General features: G+C 42.2%; 1 protein-coding gene across 1 annotated transcript in view; it reads left to right on the top strand.

Moving 5' to 3' along the window:
* Positions 1–25,878, top strand: part of AK5 (adenylate kinase 5) — a 232,738-nt gene that overhangs the window by 164,942 nt on the left and 41,918 nt on the right. Inside the window, exons 9-10 of the mRNA XM_028102560.1 lie at positions 9,418–9,460; positions 14,751–14,795. Coding sequence (XP_027958361.1) covers positions 9,418–9,460; positions 14,751–14,795 — 88 coding nt within the window. The remainder of the gene's footprint in view (positions 1–9,417; positions 9,461–14,750; positions 14,796–25,878) is intronic.

The following is a 25,878-nucleotide window of genomic DNA, read 5'->3' as shown; positions in this document are numbered from 1 at the left end:
TCTATCCCCAGAGACTGTCAGTGCAAATAAGTATCACCACACAGGCGCCCATTAAGTAAACAACCACAACAAATTAAATCAGTAATAATGAAGATAAAGTGGTCATAATTTATAAAGAAAAACAAGAACAGCAACGAAAAAGCATCCTTCCTGAAAACTGTTAAGATGGCCAGTTTTAGTACATGCCACACTCTGAGGGAGCCCCGAACATTTCCGGGCCTCGTACAGTAGCCAAATTGTTAGGATACTGAATTGGAGTCCTCCAGGAGCTCTAAAAACACACTGATTTTAGGTTTGGATTCCAAATACTCTTAACCTTTAACAACTCATTTATTGGAATACTGGTAAGTGCCTTCAAGTATGGGCAAAAAATGAAATTCTGCACACTTAAGAGCCATTTTTTTTACCCAAGAAAAGATTTTGCAATTCTGGATAAGTTCAACAGGATTCAATGAGGTTGCTTGCACCTGCTAGCAACCTAACTAAAATTGGTTTAAACAATGTAAAATGTTTCCTCCCTTAACCGCAGTCTAAAGGTAGATAGATGGTTCCAGAGTTGGACCAGCAGTAGTCACACAGGGCCAGACTGGTCCCCCTTTCCCATCTGCCTTCCTCAGTGTGTGAGCATTGCCTCCCTTCAAGGTCTCCAGTGGCAAGGGCAGCTCCAAACATCTCGTCCTCAGATGACCATTTGCAAAGATAGAATGGATGAATGAGCCTAATCCCCATGTTTGTCCCTCTCTTTTTTTAATGGGGAGGAAATTTGTCCTCTGAAGCCCAGAAACTTGCCTTTCACATCCTGTTGGCCCAGTTTGGGTCACAATCCTATGCCCATAATGCGGAGGATGGAAAAGCAAGGATCTGGTGTCTTCAGTGTCCAAGGAGGGAGGTGGCTCTGCCTGCAAGAAAGTGCGTTGTTGAGTAGGCATCTAAGAGTGTCTGCCAAAGGGAGTTAGTGGGGGGGGGGGCAGGGGAGGCCCTGGAAGGGTTCTGGAACCACCTATTCTACCTCCACCAATAGGAGCTCCATTCTTCTGTGCTTTAGATATTAGGCTTCCATATGAAATTGTTTGAATAAAAGCTCCCATGGATAAAAATCATTTACAACCTTTTGTTTTAGCTCAAATACCTAATAGACTCGGTGAGTCGAAACTGTTTGCTCACTGTTACTTTCCAAGCATTTTGAACCATTCTTAGCATATAGGAAGTTTGTGTTAATTTCCTATTGCTGCTCTAACAGATTACCACAAACTTGGTGGCTAAAAAGAACACACGTTGATTATCTTAACAGTTCTAGAGGTCGGAAATCCAAAGTGGATGTCACTCAGCTAAAATCAGTGGCCCAGCAAGATCTCATTCCCCATCGACCCATGTCTACACATTGTTTCTAGTGGGAAGAACACCTTTTTTGACCTGCCTCTTTGATTCACAGCTCCCACCTGGATGTCCTCATTAGTTCCTCCTTGCTGTATGTCCCACAGCCACCATCTAACCCTGTTCCCCTCCCCACCCGGTCTTACCCTCTAGAACCTCAGGGAGATGGACATGGACATTCAAGTTGGAGAATCATGAAAGTGAGAGACCTAGAACAAGATTGGAGCTGGACTCTGGATTTAGGGATGGTCTTTGGGAAGCCGTTTGTTGCATCTGTCATGGTGATAATCAAGAAGGGCTTCAGAATGTAGAGAAGGCATTGGGAGTGCTCCCATGATGAGCAAAGAACTCAGAGGTTTAGAGGGATCGGAGAGTCCTTTGAGCCCTCCACTTGCTCACTTCACTCCACCTGCCTCTGCTCAGTCTTAGTTCCTTTTTAAAGAAAGATGGTGGTGGGAGGGACAAAGGATGACTCCCCTGGGCAATATTTTTTGCCCTGGAAAACACATGAACACATATATATAGCATGTGTTGTTCTAATAATTAAAATGATTTTCCATTTTGCTAAGAGTAACTCATAAGGAGAGTATATTATGATAGCACCTAACAAAGTGCTAAGACAAGCCAGTGTGCTCCATAGTTCCCAATGGTCGAAGCTAAGCTTTGCCATTTTATCTCCATTATAAGGAATCAGAAAACAAAGAGGTAAAGGCCAAATAACTCTCCCCAGTAAGACTCTACTCAGATGCGACTGTGAAGATGTCGAACATTAACTTTAAATGAGAGGAAGTCAGGGGCGCCTGGGTGGCCCAGGCGTTAAGTGTCTGCCTTTGGCTCAGGTCATGATCCCAGAGTCTTGGGATCGAGCCCCACATCGGGCTCCCTGCTCCACGGGAAGCCTGCTTCTCCCTCTCCCACTCCCCCTGCTTGTGTTCCCTCTCTCGCTGTGTCTCTCTCTCTCTCTGTAAAATAAATAAATAAAATCTTAAAAAATAAATAAATAAATGAGAGGAAATCAGAATGGGAACTTTGCTCTGACCTTTTACACCAGCAGCCTGACCAAGCCCTGCTTAACAACAGTGCTGCATTTGGCCTACAAAGACAAGATCCAAGTTGTCTTGCATGGTCTTCTAGCAGTAAGGTGAAAACAGGAAGTTGTAGGAAAGCCTTTTTCTTTAAAATTTTTGTTAGAGACACCAACGTTTCAATTTATACATAAAAGAAGAAAAACACCATTCCTCCTAGAGAACTAGATCTGTAAACCACTATTTAAAGTAGCTCATGTAGAGAACCTGCAATTTAATAAGACTGGAAAAAGGTTAGTCTAGCATCCCCTATGTTTTTACCCCTCTTTACTCAGTTATACAAGCACTTCCACAGCAAGCCGACCTCTAACTGTGTGTCTCAGTGAAAGAGAAATGACACTTGCCATAAAATAAATTCTTGGGTGTAACTAAATTACACACCACTTCCCATACATTTTTTTCTTTTTCCAAATTGCCCATTACTTTAAATGAAAACATACTTTTGAAAAGAACTGTAAACACTCCAAACATTTCTAAAGGACCAGTCTCCCTTCTTCCTGTTGATAAAATGCCAATATGTTTCTCTTTGCCAATATTCCCCTGCTGAAGATCCAAGGAATTTCAAAACTTCATTCACAGCTTCCCAGTGAACTTGACAATTTCACTTTCATTTTTTTTAACATATATTGCATTATTTGTCACCATACATTACATCATTAGTTTTTGATGCGGTGTTCCATGATTCATTGTTTGTGCATAACACCCAGCGCTCCACGCAGAACGTGCCCTCTTTAATACCCATCACCAGGCTAACCCAGACAATTTCACTTTCAAATCCCTTGGTAAGCACAGCCCAGCTTCAGTTCCTCTTTTCGCAAATGAATCCCTCGTCCTTCCTAGTCATGTGACACCAGGAGCATTCACTACACCCGCGCATCGTGTCGTGTAGCCCCTCATTAGACTCTGTGCTCCTGCGCTCGGTACGCGGATGGGTCACGGCGGTCCATCCAGGCAGCAGGAGACACATCAGAACACAAGCTTGGGAACCAGGAAACCCCCCTCGCTGGAGCATCCTTCACAGTCACAGAAGCTTGCTGAGCCTCAATTTCCTCATCGGAACAATGGGAAATATCAAACTTGCCCACCTCCTAGTGTTTTTCCGAGGATCAGATGAGATCATGCACATTAAAAACACTCTAAATACTAGCAAGTAGCAAGTCCAATAACTTTTTAAAATCATTCACACGAGGTGTTCACTGTTTTTGTTTTTTTGTGTTTTTGTGTTTGTTTGTTTTAAAGATTTATTTGTTTATTTATTTGACAGAGAGAGACACAGCGAGAGAGGGAACACAAGCAGGGGGAGTGGGAGAGGGAGAAGCAGGCTTCCTGCAGAGCAGGGAGCCTGATGTGGGGCTCGATCCCAGGACTCTGGGATCATGGCCTGAGCTGAAGGCAGACGCTTAACGACTGAGCCACCCAGGTGCCCCTGTTTTTGGTTTTTAACAAGAAAGATTCCAAAATTTTCATTTTCAGGTTACAAGATGGGGAAATAGCCTGGTATTGTTTGGGTTGTTCCTTTTTGAATGATTATTTCTTCCTGTTAAGATTGTGCTTCTCAATGAAGAGGACCCCTTCTGAGAACTGCAGAACATTTTGTGCCTCAAGCCCATCCCCACCTTCCTGCTGTTGCTTCTTAGAACCAGTGATGGAGGCGTTAGAGCAGTTTAAAAAGAAACCTAGCATATGAGGAAAATCCTCATATGCTAGCATTTCATGGTCCACGATTCTTCCAGAATTTGGGTCATCTGCTTAGTACTAGTTGAGGTAAGAAAAATTTAGAAAAGACTGCTCCTCACATTCTTTTCAGAAACTAGAGAACCTCTAGTTTCAGAAACTAGAGAACCTTTGAACTCCATTTTGTTGAAACTTGACGTTAGTATCTGTGCTCAGTGTCAGAGAAAGAAAATAGTCTTTTGGGGCACCTGGGTGGCTCAGTCGTTGGGCACCTGCCTTCGGCTCAGGTCATGATCCCAGGGTCCTGGGATCGAGCCCCGCATCGGGCTCCCTGCTCAGCGGGAAGCCTGCTTCTCCCTCTCCCACTCCCCCTGCTTGTGTTCCCTCTCTCACTGTGTCTCTCTCTCTCTGTCAAATAAATAAATAAAATCTTTAAAAAAAGAAAGTCTTTTCTTTGCAGCATTTGTGAATTTTAGGGCAAGAAATTCATCTTAGCTGTGACATTCTGTTGTTAAATAAAGCCTCTTTCTCATAATCCCATTTGAAGCTCTATACATTTTTACACCATGAAACACACACACGCGCTGTTGAATGCAAACAAGAACCAGGAGGACACCCCCAAAATGACCTAGTACTTCTCCCTCCTTCCCAGGGGAGCTTTCATTTCGTGGTCCCCAAAAGGATTTTTTTTTTAAGAATTTATTTATTTATTTGAGAGAGAGAGAGAGAGCTCCCGTGCATGAATGGGGGTGGGGGTAGAGAGAAAAGCAGACTCCCCGCTGAGCAGGGATCCCAACGCAGGGCTCCATCCCAGGACCCGAAGACCATGACCCAAGCTGAAGTCAGATGCATAACTGACTGAGCCACCCAGGCGCCCCCCACCCCCAGAAGGATTTTTAAACATCAACACTATCTACCTAAGGAGGGGTGGTAGGAATATCTGATGACATGACCTCACCTCCGAGACCAGTGAGAGGATACTAAGAAGGAAACACAGGTTGGTATCAGGGCCCTGAGGGCAGCAGCGGAGGCCCAGGCACACCCCATCCAGTGGCACACAGAACTCCAGTTACGTCATTCTTCACGCACAGGGTCGCAGCGAGGGTCCAGTGAGATTCTATCCGCAGAAACGCTTCCAGAGCTGGAAGGCACTTGGCATTATGACCTGATCTGCTTGTGACAATGCCACACAGAACTGGTCCTGCAACCAGGAGCACACATCGTGCTGCGGTCAGAACAGGCTGCAGGGTGTCCTTTCTTAGGATTGGTGAACCCACCTGGGAGGCGATGTTGCTCTATTTTGATCTCCCCCCCATTTCAATAATTCAAGGAATTGGGAGTGACAGACATCCATATCACAAGGTGGTGATGATAGGAGCTCTGGCCCGAAAGGAAAACGTATACACACCCCAGCCAGCTGCCCTTCCTACCGATCATACCAGAATCTAGCCTTGCAAAGGCAGTTCCTTGCCTGCACATCCTCACAGGGAAACAAAGTTGAAAGCCAGTTGCTTTGGCTTGACTGGAGGATGAGAGATCTAGACCACAACAAATCCGTAGTCCAAACCCAGTTTCCCAAAAAACCACAAATCCCGTCTTGAGGTTCTAGCCATGTCACTTCAACAGGATTCTTGATTTCTCCTCCTCAGTTACCAACATACTCTCATAAATACAGGCCAAGAAGATGTGGTTCCCTGAACTTGGTTTTGTGTGTTAGTGGTTTGGCTGCAGCTTTTCCTATCTTCCCCAGCATTAATCACCTCATTGCAAGGATGTGTCTTGGCTCCATATATGTGAGTCATAATTGACGCTTACATAAAATCTGGGCCAATATTAGTACTATTTCTGTTGGTTTGTTCCGATTTGGTATTCCACGTTATGCCCCCAAAACTTAGAGTCACATCTGTCTCCTTGTACCCACAAAGCCCAACCGCACAATTCAGACTTACAGGCGACAGAAAGCTGACTAGATGGAGGACAACACAGCGAAAGGCTGTATGTAACACAAGGAAGCACCCACGGACACTTAGTGGGGAGCTCAGGAGTTCACGGGCTGCGCTTTCTCGAGGGCGGCCTCACTGAAGAGGCAGCCCCAGTGTACCCGCATAGAAACACCTTAGCAGGTATTTCTTAAATAGGCTTACAGAGGCATTTTGCTTCTTACAGAACTGATGTTCTGAATGAATGCCTTTCATGCAGAACACACCTCACATTTGAAAAGAAAGAGAGGAGACTTAGGGCCTCCAGGCTCTGTATGGCAATTTTTTCGCCAAAACAGAACCAGAAGAGTTGGCCTTCCATTAGTTGTTGCTGTTGTTGTGTGTGCCCGTGCGTGTGCATGTTTAAGATGCCAGATTAAGTGTGTTTACAAAAGATTCACATAGGAATCATGAGGTTTATTGAGCATCACTGGAAAATAACACCCTCCCATCCAACATCCCATTTACCTGGGCCTTCATGTCAGTGAATGCAGTGTGCCCCATTCCTGGCTCCACTTTGCTCCAAAAACCTGTTCACTATCAATGTTTTCATGGAAATCAAGCTGGGGCTCATTTGAAGCATTTGGGCAAACAGACTAGAAGGCTATGAATAAGAGCAATGGATAAAAACAAGTCAGACTCAAGAATCCAAGTAGAGGTGAGACAGGCCTCTTTATAACATGGTGCATTGTTTTATGAATTCACATGAACCTTGATCAGTCTCCTAAAGCCTGACAGCCAGGCAGAAGAAAGATCTGAAGCAGTTTAACCTGTAAGAGGGGTGTAAGTCTGATACTTCAACAATAATATTAAAAATCAAGGGAGAGGACTCCCTAACACTACCTGGATATGTTCGACAGCTGTTTGACAAGCAATAAGCAGAGTCTGATCGAACAATTCTTTTCCAGCAGAGGCTACTGAGCCGCTTTCTATGTAGATGCATCTTAGGCAAACATATAACTGCTTCGAACAGGTCTCTGTCTCAGGTGGGTTTCCCTAGAAGCAAAACCTGAAATGAGGATTCTTTAAAAGTAAGTTATTAGGCAGGGCTCTTAGGAGAGGGAGAGAGATGCAGGATAGGGCAGGGGTAGGAGCTAAGGAAGGATGGGATCCCGGCTGGATATTAGCTTCAGCTTGATCTCAAGGGAAACTTACACCAGAGTCATCCCAGGTTGAGGGTGGGGCCAGACTTCTCTGAGCCCTTAGCAACAGCTGAGGGATGGGTGCACCAGCCAGGTAGTAGCAGGACACTAACAGATTCGTGGTGGTAGTTAAGCTGATGGGACTAAATCTCTAGGAGCCATGCTATGTGGTAGGAGATGTGGTTCTCATCCTAACCCTGACTTCACTAAAGACATAATGCTATGGCCATGGGCCCCTCAAATGACCTCTGTAACCATCAATTTCCTCATCTGTAAAAAGGGAGAGGGGGTGGCAGGGTTGGATTAGATGATCTCTATAATTCCCAGCTCCGAAATGCAATTATTTCAACAACAGAAGTAGGGGTAGCCTCACTGAGGAATAATTGACATTTTTCCTATTCATGGAAGGAAGTTAATTAATGTAAATGTGTCCCTGAATGACCACTCCATTAAAAACTCTTCTCTCACCTGGAATAGCTCTGGATACACAGGCAAATCTAAGAAGACAAGCAGTAAAGTTGCCCTGAAGGCATAGGTTCTAAAAAGGGATGGCAAGGCTCTGTTTTCAAACAAGTACTCTCAGAGCAGTTAACCTCAAGGGAGCATTAATGCAACCAGGCAACCTCATTTAACTGACTCCTACATCAAAGCAAATTAGAAGCAAGAGGCTGGAGTGAAGCGTGAGCCACAAGCTGTCCCCGCAAAATGGCACCACCTCTATGAAGAGCAGTTGGGCAAAATCTATCAGTTCTAAATACATTTACTCTTTGACCACACAGCCCCTTCTCCGTGAATTTATCCTGCGGGCACATGTGTATGAAATGACCTTTACATGAGCTTATTCGCTGTGCTACTTTTTCCAAAATAATCCAAGATCAGAAACAACTCAGTGGTCCATCAATAAAGGACTAGTTCGGGGCACCTGGGTTGTTCAGTCCTTAGGCGTCTGCCTTCGGCTCAGGTCATGGCCCCAGGGTCCTGGAATCGAGCCCCGCATCGGGCTCCCTGCTCCGCGGGAAGCCTGCTTCTCCCTCTCCCACCCCCCCGCTTGTGTTCCCTCTCTTGTTGTGTCTCTCTCTGTCAAATAAATAAATAAAATTTTTTAAAATATAAAATAATAAAATAAAGGACTAGTTAAAAAGAACAACTGTGGTAGCTTCCATACAATAGAATACTGTAAAACCAAGAACATTCTGGATGGACATGGAAAGTTTTCCCAGGTACATCGATAAGTGAAAAAGCAAGGGGAAGAACAATATCATTCTAGATCAGTATGTATATTACGAACATATATGCATGTGTAATATAAGTGCGTTCCTTTCTGTATTCAAAATGGAGGTAACAAGATTATATATTTATATTCAAATGTATCCTTAGGTATCTGGAAGTTGTTTTTTATGTATCTGGAAAAAGATGCAAATAAAAAACTTCTATGAGTGGTTACCTATATGGAATGAGGGAGTGGGAAAATGGGATGGATGCAGACATAAGTAGAAATTAGAATTCTTACTAATGTCTTTTTATAAATTTTCATCCTACATTTTTTCCCCCAACTACCACTGGTTCTTCTGTAAGGAAAATGCAGCTGCTGCTTGATTAAAAAATAAAATAAAATAAATTTAAAAGCGGGCATCAATCAAAGCTGGTCCTTCCAATTTCCCTTATTTCATGCTTTAGTTTTCAGGGATTGGCCAGTGGCTAACCGTATGACTCACAATGCTGAAAATACTTCCTATCTGGCGCTCTACAGAAAGTGTGCCACGTCCAATGTTAAACCACAGAGTTGATTGTTAAACCACCGTGACTACACCCATCAGTGAGCTTTGGGTACTGAAGAGTGTTGTTTTCTTCAAATCAGCTTTTCTGATCACGGATAGATCGATCATGAACCAGGAAAATGAGGTGCAATACTGTACAGAGCGGTACAACAAGAACAGCATGAACTCAGGTTTCAATCTGGGCTATGTCCCTCACTGCTACATGATCATGGGCAACTTCTCAAACTCTCAGTTTCTTCCTCTATAAAAGGCAGATAGTAATAGTGCCTCCTTCATAGAGTTGTTTGGAAGGTTAGGTATGTTAGTGCATGTTGGCAAGAAATTTAGCACAATACCTGTTGGTACTGTCATCTAATATTTTGATTTTTTTTTTTTTTATGTACAGGGTGATGACCAGTTAAATGTATTTGGAGAGGACACCATGGGAGGTGAGTTTCCTTTACTGATCAGACCAAAGTTGTGTTTTAGTAGCTTTGAGCATGTCTTCTTTATTAAACACCAACTGAGAGACAATAAACTACAAACAGCATATACTTTTCCCTTAGCCAGGCTCCACGATTCAGATTGGAACTCTTGGGATCTTTCCCCTCTTGGTCCATGCAAAGAACCAAAGGGACACCTTACTTAGAGAAGCATTTCCTGACTACCCAGAGAACATGACCCTCGACATGCTCAGTGAAAACAGAATGTTCTGGGAAAAATATGTCTGGGAAACACTGAACACTCAATCCCCTTTGGAAGAGGTACACGTAACAGCATAGCAAGACTCCCACAAGTCTTGCAATAAAGACAGCTGGCTAACTTTAATTTAACATTCTTCAGATTTGTTGGAATTCAGAAGTCTTTTTCCTGCATAGTAGTTACTAATCTGCAGTGTGCTGTTGGGATGCAACCTAAGAAACACCCAAATTATCCTGCTTTATAACTGTTGTCATGTCAAAAGTCTTGCAACAACTAAAAAGTCCAGTGTTAACTAGCTACAAATGGAACTGAAAGTAGATAAAACTATGAATTTGAGATTGTCCAAAAGAGGTAAGGTTCCTGATTGCCCTAGGTAAAGTACCTTCTAACATTTCCACTCGGTAATAAATGTTGCTGTAATTATGGTTCATGAAAATATGTTTGTATTGACTGTGAGCACATACAAGTAAGTGATCTGGCTTTCCAGATAACCCCAGCTCTAATTCTACACTGATCCATGAGCATGAGGTGGTAGATAAAGTGCCATTTGATGATAATGGCTATAGCAGTATGTGAAAATCTCAGTTACCAAATGACATCATGGTGATTCATGAGGAAAGGCACATACACATGAGCCAGGTGCAAATAATCAACCTAGTCTCAACTGGATAGGGATTGATTGATTGTTTAATAAAGTTTCCCTTTTTCCTGGTTATAAGATTACATGCATTCATTGTGGAAATCTTTTTAAGGTAGAAAATAAGAGCTATCTAAAATCTTATGACCTCTAAATAATCATGGTTAACATTCTAGTATATTTTATTCCAGTGTGTTTGCTATATACCTGTTTTTACATAGTGGAGAATACATGTGTATATACAAATGTTATTTTTGTGTATATCATAATATAAGAATATTCTCATGTCATTACAAACTCTATAACATTAACTTGTGATGACTACACTGTATAAATGTTTCATCATAGGTACAACTATACCTAATAATAACCACAGACACTTTCTTAGATTGCAAATAAATTAAAAGTTGCTCTGCTTCATATAGAATTGCTGAATCACTATATTGTACACCTGAAACTAATATAACCCTGTAGTTAACTATATGGGATTTTTTTTTTTTAAATCGTTGCTCAGCTTCAAAAAAGGAAGCTGGAAGTCTAGAGAACATGAGATGACCATCTGGTCCATGAGTTAAAAGCACCAATGTATGTGCCTTTAATAGAAAGCTCCAGATAACATAGGATTTTTCCAGTCACTGTAGGCTGTTCTGTAAAGATACTGCAGCATATCTTTGATTAGAAAGAATAAAAAAATTTCATCCCTCAGTCTGAAAACCAAATGTTTCCAAAAACCCCAAATTCAAATCTTTCCTCTGATTTTAGCTTCCCTGCCCCCTTCCCCTCTTGTTCCCAACCCAATTCTTCTTGTGCCATTCTCTCTCTGGAATTGGGTCTTTCCCTCAGCTAATAGTGAATTCCAGCAAAAAGGTGGCATTGTGTATATAAATGAAGCATCCCAATTCTACTGAAAAGCAAGTTTGATAACTGTCAGAGGAGCAATCTAGCTTTCAGAAGTACTTACCATCTACATAAAATGTGAAGTGGAAGTCAGAGTCCTATCAGTTCATTTTAAGTGTAAAGACTGCAGTTTGTCACCAAGATGGGAAATAAAAACCTTGTACTCTCTCTCCGGGTAATCACATTCCCTCTGTCATTTTAGTCAACTCACACCCATAGGATGAGCAAAAGCAGCTGCTTCCAGAGCCAGAAGAGTCCAGAGCTCCACCTAGACGGAGAACTCAGGGCTGGCTCCACCCAGGCATGCCCCTCCCTCCTGGGTCTCCCCACTGAGAGGCTGCTCCAGGAACTTCTACAGCCCAGGGTCTGAAATGCACAGCTCAGGGGCCCGGGGTTCCAACAAAAGCACCAAATACCTTTGAACTTCAGAATCTTTACTTTAAAACTTCATGCATATTTTCCATGAAGCGAAAAATCACGATATCCTACATCCTAATGTATTACTGTCTGTTCAGCGTATATTGTAGTTTGAAAAGCACCTCCCTTAGCATAGGGGTTAACAAGAATTATAAAGTCTTCAAAATTATCTTCAGTTACTCCATCTGCAGTCACATATGTCCAGCTGAGGGAAGCATCTAGTCTCAGATCTATTTTGTTTGTCCAGCATGGTGCTCTAAAAATTTGACTGTAGATGTTAGCGCTTGTTAGCCATAGTTCACAACACTCCATGCCCACCCACCTCACTGGTTTAGAATCTTTGCCTGGCCTTTGCCTAAGCACATCCAAGAAACTCTTCTGAAGTTCTTTGTGGAATCAGCCTGCTGCCCCCACCACCACCCCTGCAGGTATTAAACTAAGCTGCTCAGACAGGAGCTAGTCCCAGGATTGACCTAACATGGTGACATCTTCTGAGCATCCTAGAGCCGCTTCTTCAGGTTTTCACCATCAATTGTTCAGGTTGGCCTCTCCGTTGGAGCAGTACCTCCCTTAGTGGCTTGTGCAGATTCCCACTATGAACTTCAGAGCATCCTGAACTAACCTCCTTCTTCTGTGCTGTTGGTCTGCCCCTAAACTCTGTGACCCTGTCCTGGGACAGCTGAGTAGGCAGCCCATTTTCCATAATGAAAGCCCCATGGCTTTAAAGCCAGGGGGAGTTTTTGTTTCTGCTCTTCTCTGAAACATTCTTGGGTAGGACAGCTGTTTCTTCTGTCCTCTCAGGTCCTCACTCTAAACATTTTTTTTTTTTTTTTTTTTTAGTTTGAGGATCCCCTGCTTCCAGGCTCAAATGGTAACCACTGGCTCTTTCAAAAAGCCATTCCTAATTCAAGTTTGGGTCTGTGGTCATCTCTTCAAGTAACCTCACTCTTACCCAAGGTCTCCTAGAATTTTGGTTTACTTTAGATATCTTAAACATGCGGGGCTCCTGGGTGACTCAGTCAGTTAAATGTCGATTCTTGATTTGGCCCAGGTCATGATTTCAGTTCAGGGTCGTGAGATGGAGCCCGGTGTTGGGCTCTGCAATGGGGGTGGAGCCTGCTTAAGATTCTCTCTCTCGGGCGCCTGGGTGGCTCACTTTTTTGGGCGACTGCCTTTGGCTCAGGTCATGATCCTGGAGTTCCGGGATGGAGTCCCGCATCAGGCTTGCTGCTCAGCAGGGAGTCTGCTTCTCCCTCTGACCCTCCCCCCTCTCATGCTCTCTCTATCTCATTCTCTCTCTCAAATAAATAAAATCTTAAAAAAAAAAAAATTCTCTCTCTCCCTCTGCCCCTCCCCTTCTCTAAAAAAAAAGATATCTTAAACATGCAACAATAATTGCATCATAATTTTAGCCAAGAGACAAGTGGGACCGTTTCCTCCTGTGGTCCATTCATTTATAGGAACCACAGAATCATAGGTATTTGAACTGAGAGAGACATTAAAGATCACTACTTTACTTACAACACCTTTACTTTACAGATGGAGAAACCAAAGTACGAGGAGAGGAAGTCATTAGCCTAAGTCTAGTCAGTTGAGGACAGGAGAAAAAGTATAGCTATTGTCTACCCATCCTTCATGGCCACCTACTACACTACATGACAATTGGAAATCTTTTAGGGCTCCACAAACTCTGGAGGGTTTTGCACTTTGCCAAAAATTTCTAATCAATTCTCTGCTTTGAAGTAGTAGTCCCCCTATTACAACTGTTGCTGGGAATGCAAAATGGAGCAGCCACTCTGGAACAGTATGGAGGTTCCTCAAAAAGTGAAAAATAGAGCTATACCCTATGATCCAGCAATTGCACTGCTAGGTATTTACCCAAAGGATACAAAAATACATATTCAAAGGGGTACATGCACCCTGATGTTTATAGCAGCATTATCAGCAATAGCCAAATTATGGAAAGAATCCAAATGTCCAGCAACTGATGAATGAATAGAGAAGATAGATAGATAGATAGATAGATAGATAGATAGATAGATAGGTGATAGATAGATAGATAGATATAATGGAATATTACTCAGCCATAAAAAAGAATGAAATCTTGCCATTTGCAATGACATGGATGGAGCTAGAGAGTATAATGCTAAGTGAAATATTATTTCACTCATATGTGGAATTTAGAAAACAAAACAAACGTAAGGGGGATAAAAATGAGAGGCAAACCAAGAAACAGACTCTTAACTATAGAGAACCAAACTGATTGATACTGGAGGGGAGGTGGGTGGGGGATGGGTGAAGTGGGTGATGGGGATTAAGGAGTGCACTTGTTGTAATGAGCACTGGGTGTTGTATGAAAGTGATGAATCACTAATTTCTACACCCAAAACTAATATTACACTGTATGTTATCTAACTGGAATTTAAATAAAAAGTTGAAAAAATAAATATATAAAAAAAGAAAGAAAAAATAAATATATAAAGTAGTGGTTCCCAAAATTCAGTCCTTACTCTCACCATCTTTGTGATTTTTGCTTCATCTCTATACGTATATGACCTATACTAGATATTATTTACTTAATATTTTCCTCTAAGTTGGCTCACTTATTCTTTAAATACATTTATTTCACTACCTTAAATGGAAAATAGTATTATTTTCTATAAATAGGAACTGTATTTAAAATATTGTCTTCCAGAGTCCCTATTTGTGCTTTAACTCCTCTTTATTAAAAGAGATCAACAAATGTTAAGGAAAAAATGTAAAATAACACAAAACTGAGATACTTAGAAACATTTTTAAATAATTTTAAAAATAATCTTTCTTTGTAATTCATGCTATTTAATGGCTTATCAGTTTTGCCACATAAAATTGATAGTTTGTGTTAAAATGAAATAGGTTACCTGGGTCTGGTAATAAGGCTGATATGGTCATCAGTGCCTATTAATTATGACCTATTAACACATTTACTCAGCTTGGGCTTCTTACCAAATAAAACTACAGGATTTTGGTTTTTACACAGCATGAGTAATACCAGGGTTTCAAAACAGTTTTTCTTGCCAGTAACTTAAATTATTCTTACTTTAAAGGTTTCATGGAAGATTTGAGAAAGCGTAAAATTATTTTCATGATTGGTGAGTAACCGCCCTCAAGTTTTCTAATGCAACTGGTAATAATAAACAACTTGGTAGAGAAAAAAGACTGTTCATTTCTCACTCTGCTTTGAAGTCTTGCCCCTTTTTTGGTTAGGATAATACCCCCGAGGCTTCTGGATTGTTGCTTTTGTTAATGCAGTTTCATATTGTTTTTGGCTTTGTATCTTTACAGCATAGACAAAGTAGGACTCTAAGGAATGTCAGACTTCTGAGTTTAGCTCTACAGTAATAAAATACATTATAATCCCATGGGTATGAAGATGTCATACATCAAAATCTAACACACACAGTTTCTGTTTGAACAATGAGCCACTGCTCCCTAAACCTCACTGCTAAATATATCAGCAACCACATATTCCAATATACTTCCATAACCATACCCTGCATTCCTTTTAGCTAATGGTAAAAACTATTTCACTTATTTTATGCCCCATACTATGAAAGTCGCTGGTAAATTAAGTGTGGGATAAAATTCACTTGGGGTTCACCAGCATTTTCTAAGCACCTACTGTGTTCCAGGTCATCTCATTTAATCCTTCCACAGTCTTGTAGGTTGGTGATCTATCTTTATGACATATCTATTACACAGATAAGGAAACTGAAGCTCAGGAAGGTAAAGGAACTGGTCCAAGGTCACATAGCTAACGAATGTGAGAGCCAGATGTCATGTTTTCCCCCATGGAAATCAATGGGGCTATTTAAGCAGCAGTTATAATTGCGCAGAAAAGCACAAAATGTTGTCAGAGCACCTCCCAAACTTGGTACTTTTCCCCCTAATGATTCAAGTCTGTAGAAAAGTTAATACACCTACCTTTCCATTTTTTTAAAAAAAATGTCTATTCATATTCAGAAATAATGAAAAGGTCCACACCTCCTCAATGAGTGGGAAAAAGAATGGTTATCAGCATCCAAGAAATATAATTGAATAAACTTAGAATCTTGCACCATAAGTCGGGATGTTGCTTTGGAAATCTCTCACTAAATCTCCCTCCTTGTCAGATGAGGAAACTGAGTCCCAGAGAATTTAAGAGGTTTGATCAAGGTCCTTCAACCAACTGGTGGCAGAGGGGAGACCAGGGCTGCAGCTCCCCATCCCAGGCCTCTCCCTACTGCACCACTCAGTTGTGTGCGTTGTGTCCCTGGACTGTCTCCCACATTCAGTCATCCACCCAATACTTACTGAGTATTGGACCCATGTGGGCAGTGAGCAGGGATCACGAGCCTCCGTCCTAGATGGAAAGAAGAACTCATCGAATTACTATCACACACTTAGGAAGGAAACAAAGAGCTGAAACAAAACAACCTGGGTTGAGTGTCTGGGGTAGACGTGGGTGATCGGAGTGATCAGGCAAGGGGTTCTCAACAGAGGTGACGTTTAGGCAGGGAACTAAAGGAGGAGGTGGAGCAACCGGGAGGATTAACAGGTGAGAGGAGGAAGAATTCCAGCCAAAGAAAACGGCCTGTTTTGAGTAGTGAGAATTCTGGAGCCCAACCTGAGTTCTGTCTCTGACCTGCTTGCCTCTCATTGACCTGAGCCATGGGAACTGGATGAACTCTTGCCACACTTTTTACATTCTTTTCGGAAAGTAAAAGTACATTATTTCTACTCCTTAACTGAAGAGAAACTCATCATCGAAATAGTAAAGAAAATTCCCCTTTCCACATAAACTTTAATCACTCTTCTCGGCATCAAGGCCATACACAATGAATTATACGTTCTGTTCAGCTTTTATCTTAGGGGCCAAATTGGGAAAAGGAGAGGCTCTTTAAACCTGATGTTCAGTAAACAAAGAATGAGCCTTCATTATCACATGGAAATCTGTGTTTTTAATAATGTGGTCCAAAAAAAAAAGCTTCTAAAAATACTACAGCATGTTTTGTGGTTATTATTTTCTCTAGCAATAATTTTATTTCAGATTTACCCGGTTTAACACTATTAAATTTTGAAATGTATTTTCAAGTATCATTTCTATCTGTCTACGTATGACTAAAGATCTTGGCTCACCTGTTACCAAGACCTGGGCCCTTCACAAAGTCAAATAGCACAATATAAAATCTTTGGCATCAGACAAAGCTTGAGACCCCCAAGGGTCCACAGACTACATTCCAAGAACTGTTGCTCTGAATACAGGTTTTTCTTATATTAACCAAACTCTCCTGTATTTTAATTTATTGGCCAGTTACTATTCAAGTAAAGATTTCCGCCTACTGTTTGGACAGTAGAAGGTACAAAACCACTGTGATATGAGGAAAAATGATTGTTCTTCTTCTAGGGTATTTACTGCACTCTGCTTGAAAATTAACGCCTTAGTTGTAAATACTTCCTTGACAGATGGTGGAGTGGTATTTTGGAGCTGTATTATTGCAGGTCAGTTCGAAGCTTGTAAAAATACTCAGGATGTCATGGACACACCCATGGCAGTTTTGATGAGCCCTAATAAACAAGAATCCATCGATTTCAGTGAAACAAGTGTGGTGTTGCCTATATGAGAAGATAGTTGAACTTTTAACTTTTCAAATTATTGTCTTGACATCTACCAAGACACGTGGGATTGTGGCATTAGCCAGAAACTAGGTTGCCATCCTCGCTGTTAGCCTGAAAATAAAAATCAGTATTCCTAAAGCACCGTCCCCCTGCTTTAAAGTATCCTCGTTCCCTTTTGTCTGCAGAAAGGTGCAAATTCCTTAGACTGTCCTTCAAAGCATTCTCCCCGCTGGCCTCCACATGCCTTCTCATTTCCCACTCCAACCCCCCCGTGAGTCTGTGTTTCCAACCCCACCTGCGTTATCATTATCTCTTCAACTTCCCTCACTTCTGCCAGTCCTATCACTTGAAATGTCTTCTCCCCCAGCTAATGATGCACCAAGGTCAGGTTTAAGTTCTAGCTCCCTGTGACGTCTTCTCTAATGGCCAGGCTTCTTCGTGTGTGCTCCTCCATTGTTTGTGTCTGCATCGCTCATTTAGATACCCCATAATGACTTAGAAAAACAAGTATTGGTTGGGATGATGAATTCTTTAGGAGGCAGTGTGGTCAGTTTCCATAACAACCAAAATAGCAGTTGGAATTCTTGGGCTGGAACTGACAGGCATGTTGCTGCTGCCTGTAGCTGTTCCCCGCAGGACAGTTCAGGTTAATTATGAGCCTAATCAGATGCTCCTAACTCCATTGTAGCTGCTCCCCTCTCCCCGAGAACAGCAACACCAGCTTACCCCACTCCCCAAAGCCAGGGCAATTTCTTGCTCATTTGCAAAATAGTTTGAAGTCGCAGTTAATAGCACTGACCACCGTCTGAGTGGAAGACATGTTTGGGGAAAGTGTACTGTCTGATCCGAAAGGAAAAGTGGCAAGGGTCAATCTAGTTAGCCCTTTGAATGTGGTGTGAATGTTACCTCTTTGTTCATGAAGAAGGCAGTTCAGTCACTGTTTCTAGAGAAATACTTTCCACAGGACAGATAAGGGATCTCACAGGATCAGGCCAGTGATCAAAAGGATTGGGAAAGGTTTTCTGGACTTTGGTAGTTCACCCACAAGACATAAGAACTGTACTGATGTACAAGACCGGGGCTCAGTCATGGCTGAAAATGGAAAAGTATTTGGATAGTGTAAAAATGTCCTTTAGAGAGCCTCATTATGTCCCACTAACAGGCTCCTACAGTTTTCACAACCTTTTCTGGTACATTTCTTTCCTTTCTCTCTCTCTCTTTTTTTTTTTTTCCCAATCTCTTGATCGTTATCTTGCTATTATCCAATCTATTTTGGCTTCTTTTTCCCTTCTGTGCTTTTCATAGCCTGCCTGTGCCCAAAGTGTGACATAACCTGAATTCCCATTAATTCCTATCCAAAGCTTTGGTAGAAGTGCTTCAATTTGGAAAATCATCTGACTTTACAGATGAGGTGTCATGCTAATGGCATTATGGTCAAGACATCATTCTGTGAATATAACTTTCAGGATGTCAGGGACACAGATGGCTTTGTGTACCTTAGCATTAGTACTGATAAACTGCTTTCAAGTAGTAAGCTTTGGGAAGCACTTTTATAATATTTTGTGTTATTCTGTGTATTTTTAACCCAGTGCAAACTGGTCCTATTTATTTCCTTAGGGAAAACTGTAGAAATGAGAATTTTTGCTTAAAGCTCAATATTTTTTTAAAGATTTTATTTATTTATTTATTTATTTATTTGAGAGAGAAAGAGAGAGCACAAGCAGGGGGAGCGGCAGGCAGAGGGAGCAGGAGAAGCAGGCTCCCCGATGAGCAAGGAGCCTGATGCGGAGCTCGATCCCAGTACCCTGGGATCATGACCTGAGGCCAAGGCAGACACTTAAATGACTAAGCCACCCAGGTGCCCCTAAAACTCAATATTTTAATGCCTTCCATTATTTCACTATAGCCCTGATGTCATTTCACTGTTGCCCTGTTATCAAAGAACTATGAATTAATTTAATCTTTAGGGAATATTACATGGGGCCCAGATTAAACATTCTTCATGACGTTGATGCACATATGTGGTTAAATAAAAAATGAAAAACAAAACTGATTGTTTTAACTTGAGGTAGCTGTATTAGAAGCCAACATTCATTGAACACTTAACACACACTAGACACTATATAAATAATGTTATCTTATTTAATGCTTGTATCCACCCTATGGGGTAAGTACTATCCCCATCCTGACTTTTCAGGTAAGATGTTAGAGAGTTAAATAATTGCTAAAAAGTGATGGATCTGGGGCTTGAAAGCTTGGATTTTATCATTGGTAACAAATGCTGCCAGTTTATTGTCCTTGAAGTACGGGCTTACTTTGGATGCAGCTGTCTTGATTCACGCTGTGGTTTTATAACAATTGCTTCTGAACTGTTAGTGAAAGGCAATAGCCTCTAAGTGTTCTAATGAAAATAGGGGACTGTCCAAAAAATACAAAAACACGGGGCACCTGGGTGGTTGAGCATCCCACTCTTGGTTTCAGCTCAGGTCATGATCTTGGGGTCATGAGATCAAGCCCTGCATTGGGCTCCATGCTCCGCACAGAGCCTGCTTGAGATTCTCTCTCTCCCTCTGCCATTGCCCCTCCCCCCCACTCTCTCTCTCTCTCTCTCAAATTAATAAATAAATCTTTTTAAAAAAATACAAAAACACTAATTCAAAGGGATACATGCACCCCTATGTTTATTGCAGCATTACATACAATAGCCAAATTATGGAAGCAGTCCAAGTGTCCATTGATAGATGAATGGATAAAGATGTGGTACATATATACACACATACCATAGAGTATTATTCAGCCATTTGCCATGACATGGATGGAGCTAAAGAGTATTATGCTAAGCAAAATAAGAAACAAATACCATATGATTTCACTAATACGTGGAATTTAAGAAACAAACAAGCAAGGCGGGGGGGCAAAATAAAGATAGAGCAAGAAAGACACAAGCCAAGAAAGAGACTCTTAAATGTAGAGAACTGAGAGTTATCAAAGGGGAGATCAGTCAGGGATGGGTGAAATAGGTGATCGGGATTAAGGAGGGCACTTGTCATGATGAGCACTAGGTGATGTATAGAAGTGTTGAATCACTATGTTGTACACCAGAAACTAATATAACACTGTACATCAATTATACTGGAATTAATTTTTTTTTAAAAAGAAAGAAAAAGATAAAGGACCCCACCCTACCCCCAGCATCACACTTTGAAAACCAGTTAGGATTAATTGAGGTAGGGGTATGTTAAGCAGGTGTATGAAACCCTATACTTAGCCTTTGGGAAATCTTGGAGGAGAAAATAGTCCCTTGTGCCTTATTTTCACTTGTCCTTTCAAAAGCAAATAACTTCACAAATGTGAGCAAGGGGTCAGGGATAAAAGGGTGCATCTACTGAAAGCCCATTTCTCTGGGCCGCTGTGGGCCTGAAAAAGTTCTGAATGTTTCTGTGGCCAGTGGTATGAGGGATGCCTTAAAGGAAAGCCTGGGTACTAGTCAGAGGTGGGCAAAGAGGAATGCATCAGGAGGACCAACAGGAGACTCCAAAGCAGGGGCTACGTGGAGGTGGAAGGGACAGATCTCAAGGATCATTGGCACTGGAAGAACCAGGACCGGAGGAAGGGTATAGGAAACCCTTCAGGTGGGAGAATAGCCCTGACATGAAGACTGAACTTGGAGCTTGAATTAGTCCCATCAGGCTGCTATAACAAAATACCATAGCCTGGGTGGCTTACAAACAACAAAAACTCATTTCTTACAGTTCTGGAGGCTGGGAAGTCCCAGATCAAGACACTGGCAGATTTGATGTCTGATGAAGGCTTATATCCTGATTCGTAGACAGCTGTCTTTTCCCTGTAATCTCACATGGTGGAGGGGGTGAGGGAGATTTCTGAGGCCTCTTTTAAAAAGGCACTAATCTTACTCATATGGACTCCACCCTCATGACCTAATCACCTTCCAAAGCCCCACTTCCTGATACCATCACATCAGGCTTTAGGATTTAACATATGGATTTGAAGGGGACACCAACATTCAGTCTATAGCAGAAGATGGACTATCATGGTTATCAGAAATTACTGGATTAGACTAAGAAAACTCAGACTAGACTTAATTGAGTTTCTACTATAAAATGAAAACAGGTAGCTCATCAGCTAGACTGGGTTCACAGAAAGAAATATGTTTCCATCTGACTGTCAAACCTGTGGTCTGCCCTAACTGAAACATCATCTCTGCTCTGGACATAGACACATGATTTCCACACCCCTTTCTCCATGAAGGCATACAGTTATTAAGGGCCATTTTGGCACTCTTCCGGCCTGACATCTGTATTTTCAAAGTCCAGGCCATTCAGGATGGGAGAGTAAAGGAAGAGAAACATTAAGCCACCTTCCAAGAGAGTCTCAAACACATTTACAAACCAACGGGATGTCTTTCTAATGTTGGATAAATGCAGGCATTGTGTGCTGACAATGAACCTACTTAATTACATAAACCTTTTCACTGCAAAAAGGCTCTAAGTAATGTTGAATAGAACAAAACACTTTCTTCATTTAATCAGACCAAATTAATAAACCTTTATCCGGGGCTTACTATACTTAGAGAACGATGAGGTTCAAAAAGACATTAAACAGTCCTTGGAATACTGCATGACATGGCAGAAGTACAGGGTTTTTCCATGTTTTTTAAATTATTGCCTCAAGAAAGGAATGTTGCTGAGTCAATTGAGTCATCCAGAAGAGCAAATTACTCCTAAAAAGAAAAGCACACAAGTGAATGACTTTTACCAAGTAAAGGGTTTGGGGACCTCATGCCATCATACTCATTGTCCCCCTTCCCATTTCTTGAATCTTTTTGGAAACACCATTAACTTACCAACAGAGTCACCTGGTGAAGATTTAGTTACTCAACCTGTTCACTCATCCAAGGCCACATTTCCAGGCCTGACTCACTGAAAGCTTTTTTTTGCCTGTTCTGAGACCCACTAAGAATGATCAATGCCACAGACTCTAGAAGGACCCAGCACTGGAAATGACAGAACACCCAAAATCTTATGTTATATCTAACCTCTCTGTGCCCTTGGGCCAATCCCTTAGCCTCTCTGAATTTCTTTTAAAATGGCAAAATAATATTTGTTTTCTGTGCACCCCAAATTTGAGCTGCCTATGAATTAACACATTGTTAACCGTTCCCTTAATTGAAAGCATGTGCAACAGAGACATAGTTCCAAGGAAGTAAAGTGTGAAGGCAATTGAGTAAGTCCAGGTTCTCATCTTCTACCTCCCAAATATTTATTTTAATTACTTAATAATAGTATTAAAACTAATATATACTGGTGACTTACTACATTCTAAATACTGTGCTGCCTGCCTTCTTACGTATTATTTATTTCTCACATCACTCATCAGTACTCATGTTCTTCCCCATTTTACAGATGAAGAAGTAGAGGCTCAGAAGGTTAAGGAACTTTCCCAAGGTTACACAGTTACTAAGTGACAGAGTTGGGACTCATACCCCACTTTCCCAGACTTCAAAGCCCATGCTCTAAAACTGTTATAGACATGTAGTAAGGAGAGGTTATGGGAGTAGAGTGGGTGGGGGAAGAGCTTGCCATAATGAATGCTCCAATTTTCTATTTGACTTTTCCTATATAGCTAGCTATTGATGTCTGAAAGCAAAGACAAAATAATAAGACATCAAATGAATATCAATGAAACAGGTCTCTGAGTGCCTCAGCCATGTTCTGCCAATTATTTGCAATTCCTTAATAACTTCAAAACAGGAAACAATTTGAAGCCATAAAAGTATTTGAACCATTCTGAACACTTCCCCCCCTCCAAAGCACATTGATTTTGGAATACACACTGCATCTTTTTACTAAGAGGCATATCGTGGGTATCTTTTTTGTGAGCATTACTGAAAGTATTTCAAAGAGCCAAGGGCAACAATGAGCAAGTGTTTGAGAATGTGATTCTAGGTATATCTGCAGGAACCCCATGCTTCTGAGATTTTCTTTGTGGGTTGGATAGAGCACCTTGACCACATATTGATTTCAAACAATGGCTTAGTTTGGAGGTGGAGGGGAAAAAAGCCTAGGCCAAGGGATATACAGACTTCAGGGGGGCTGTGTAACTCCCTAATGATAAAAATATTTTCTCACTGCTCTATTAAATTCTCCCATTAACTGTGTATTCCTTTGGGTGACTTTCATTAATTCCCTTGATACATTTATTGAGTTTCTACCATATATGAGCAAAGTGATAGGCTTAATCATACAAAGATGAAAGATCTCAAGGAGCTCATGTTATAGGGAGGCAGCAAGCAACTCGCACAGCGTAGCACATGTCACGGCCGCGGCTCAGGTAAATGGGGAGAAAGACTGAAGCGGGTATGTGGACATTGAGCGGACAGTCGGCTGAGTCCGGAGAAAGAAATGGAATTGGCCAAGTGCTGAGTGGGAAGAAAGTTGGCGTGGGTCCCCGGCAAGGAGAGGAACGCGTGCGCGTGCGCAAGAGCCTCCGAGGTGCGGGGGTGGGAAGCGGTGAGAGGCCGAGCTGGAGACCGAGGCAGGGTCCAGGGCAGGAAAGACTGAGAACACCCGGCTAGCAAATGTAAACTTCAGCCCGTAGCCACGGGGAGCTGTCAGGGCTTCTACTCTGTCACACGTCACCAGATCTGGATTTCAAGACAGCACACTCTGGAAGCAGAGAGAGGGCGCCTCGGCTGCAGCAGGGAGGCCAGCCGGGAGGTCAGCTGGGTGGTCCTGCAGATGAGAAACAAGGAGGCTGTGGAAGTGGAAAAGAGGAAGCCCATCCAAAAGATTTCAGGAAGTAGAATCAATAGGACATAAAGATCCCTTGTGTTCGAGTGAATGAGAGAAATGAACATGACTCGGAAGTGGCTAGTTTAAATGACCAGGTGAACAGAGGTGTCCTTCAAGGAGATAAAGCACGTGGAGAAGAAATGGGTTTTAAGAGAGTGATGAAGGGTTTAGTTTTAAACATTTTAAGATTGAGATGCTTATGGGACATCCATCAGGTAACGTCCATTAGACAAGAGGTTTTTGAAATCTAGTATCCAAAATAACGAGTCCTGGCTATAGACACAGGTGTGGAATTCACCAGGATACAACGGCAGTGAAACCGCGCATGTGCGAGGGATCAGCCCGGGGAGATTAGGGGCAGTGAGGCTGGAAGGGGTTTGAGACCTGGAGTCCAGGACACACCCATGCCAGAGCCCAAGGAGGAGAAAACAGAGGAAAGCAGAATATCAAGAGCAAATGGTGTCCTAGCAGGCAAGGGAGGGGAGAGTTTCCATGTGGGCAAGGTTAAATAAAATGTACATGAGAATTGCCTGCTGAGTTTGGCATCCGCAGAGTTACTGGTGCCTTTGGTGAGAGCAGTTCCAGTGGAACAGAAAGGAGTGAAGCGAGCTGGTTGGGGGGCACTTGGGAGGTAAGGAAATGAGGATGCGTATAGACTAACTTGCAAGAGACTCAGCTCTCAGAGAAAGCAAAGACAGGGCAGTATCTAAAGGGAAAGAGGGTCAAAAGTGGACATGAGAGAGTGAAGCATATTTATATAAAGAGAGGTAGTACTGGGGGGTCTGGGTGGCTCCGTCAGTTAATTGTCTGACTCTTGATTTTGGCTCAGGTCGTGATCTCAGGGTTGTGGGATCCAGCTCCACCTCATGCTCCTTGCTGGGCACAGAGGCTGCTTGAGATTCTCTCTCTCCCACCCCCTCTGCCTCTGTCCCTCCCCCTTCTCTCTCTTTCTCTCTCTCAAATAAATAAATAAATCTTTAAAAAAAAATGGTATAGAGTCTAGTTAAGAGCACGACCTACTTGAGTTCACATGCCATCTCCCCTCTGTCCTGGCCTTGGGCAACATCCTTATACCCTCTCTTCCTCAGTCTTCTCACCTGTGGTGTGGAGGTAATGATGTTATCTGGGTCATAGTGTTGATGTGAGGATGAAATGAGTTAACACATGTCACAGCACTCCTAGCAAATATTCAACAAGCACTAGCTATTATTACAACTATCCTATGGTGAGTGAGGGGAGACAGCCAATGAGAAAGAGAGGACCCCGAGAAAGGGGAGGCCGGGATGGGATTGGAAATGAATTGGAAAGAGGTGAGGACACCTACAGGATGGGGGAGCCCTGACAGGTTAAGAGGTTGGGGAAGCTCATCTATCTGTTTCTAGTGTCATTTGTTAAAAGTAAGCACTCCTTAAGGGACTGACCTGTTAAGTGGTATTCTACCTGGAGCACCTGGGGTTGGCTGGGATCAGGGAAGTTGAAGCGGGAGAGTATCTCTTAGGCCCTGGGCTTACAGCTGCCTTTTGGCTGCCACTTCCTCTTGTGGACACATTACAGCAGTTGTTTACAACCCAACACAGATTTCACTGTAGGAGGAGGCCGGATTTAGCCTTGAGGAATAAAGCAGAATAACAAGCCAGTGATTAAGGGGACGGTAACTGTTTTGGCCTTCCCAAATGTAATATTCCCAAACTATTCCCCTCTCATTTTGCTCTAGACTCCAGAACTAAGAGTCTCAGAGCATTTTTTTAGTTGTAAATGAAACATA

This window comes from Eumetopias jubatus, unplaced genomic scaffold (assembly GCF_037043125.1).
Source record: "Eumetopias jubatus isolate StellerSeaLion01/CBP00866 unplaced genomic scaffold, mEumJub1_p1.0 scaffold_4, whole genome shotgun sequence".
Classification (NCBI taxonomy): Eukaryota; Metazoa; Chordata; class Mammalia; order Carnivora; family Otariidae; genus Eumetopias; species Eumetopias jubatus.
The sequence above is the reverse complement of the archived record's forward strand: the minus strand, read 5'-3'. Positions and strand labels throughout refer to the sequence as shown.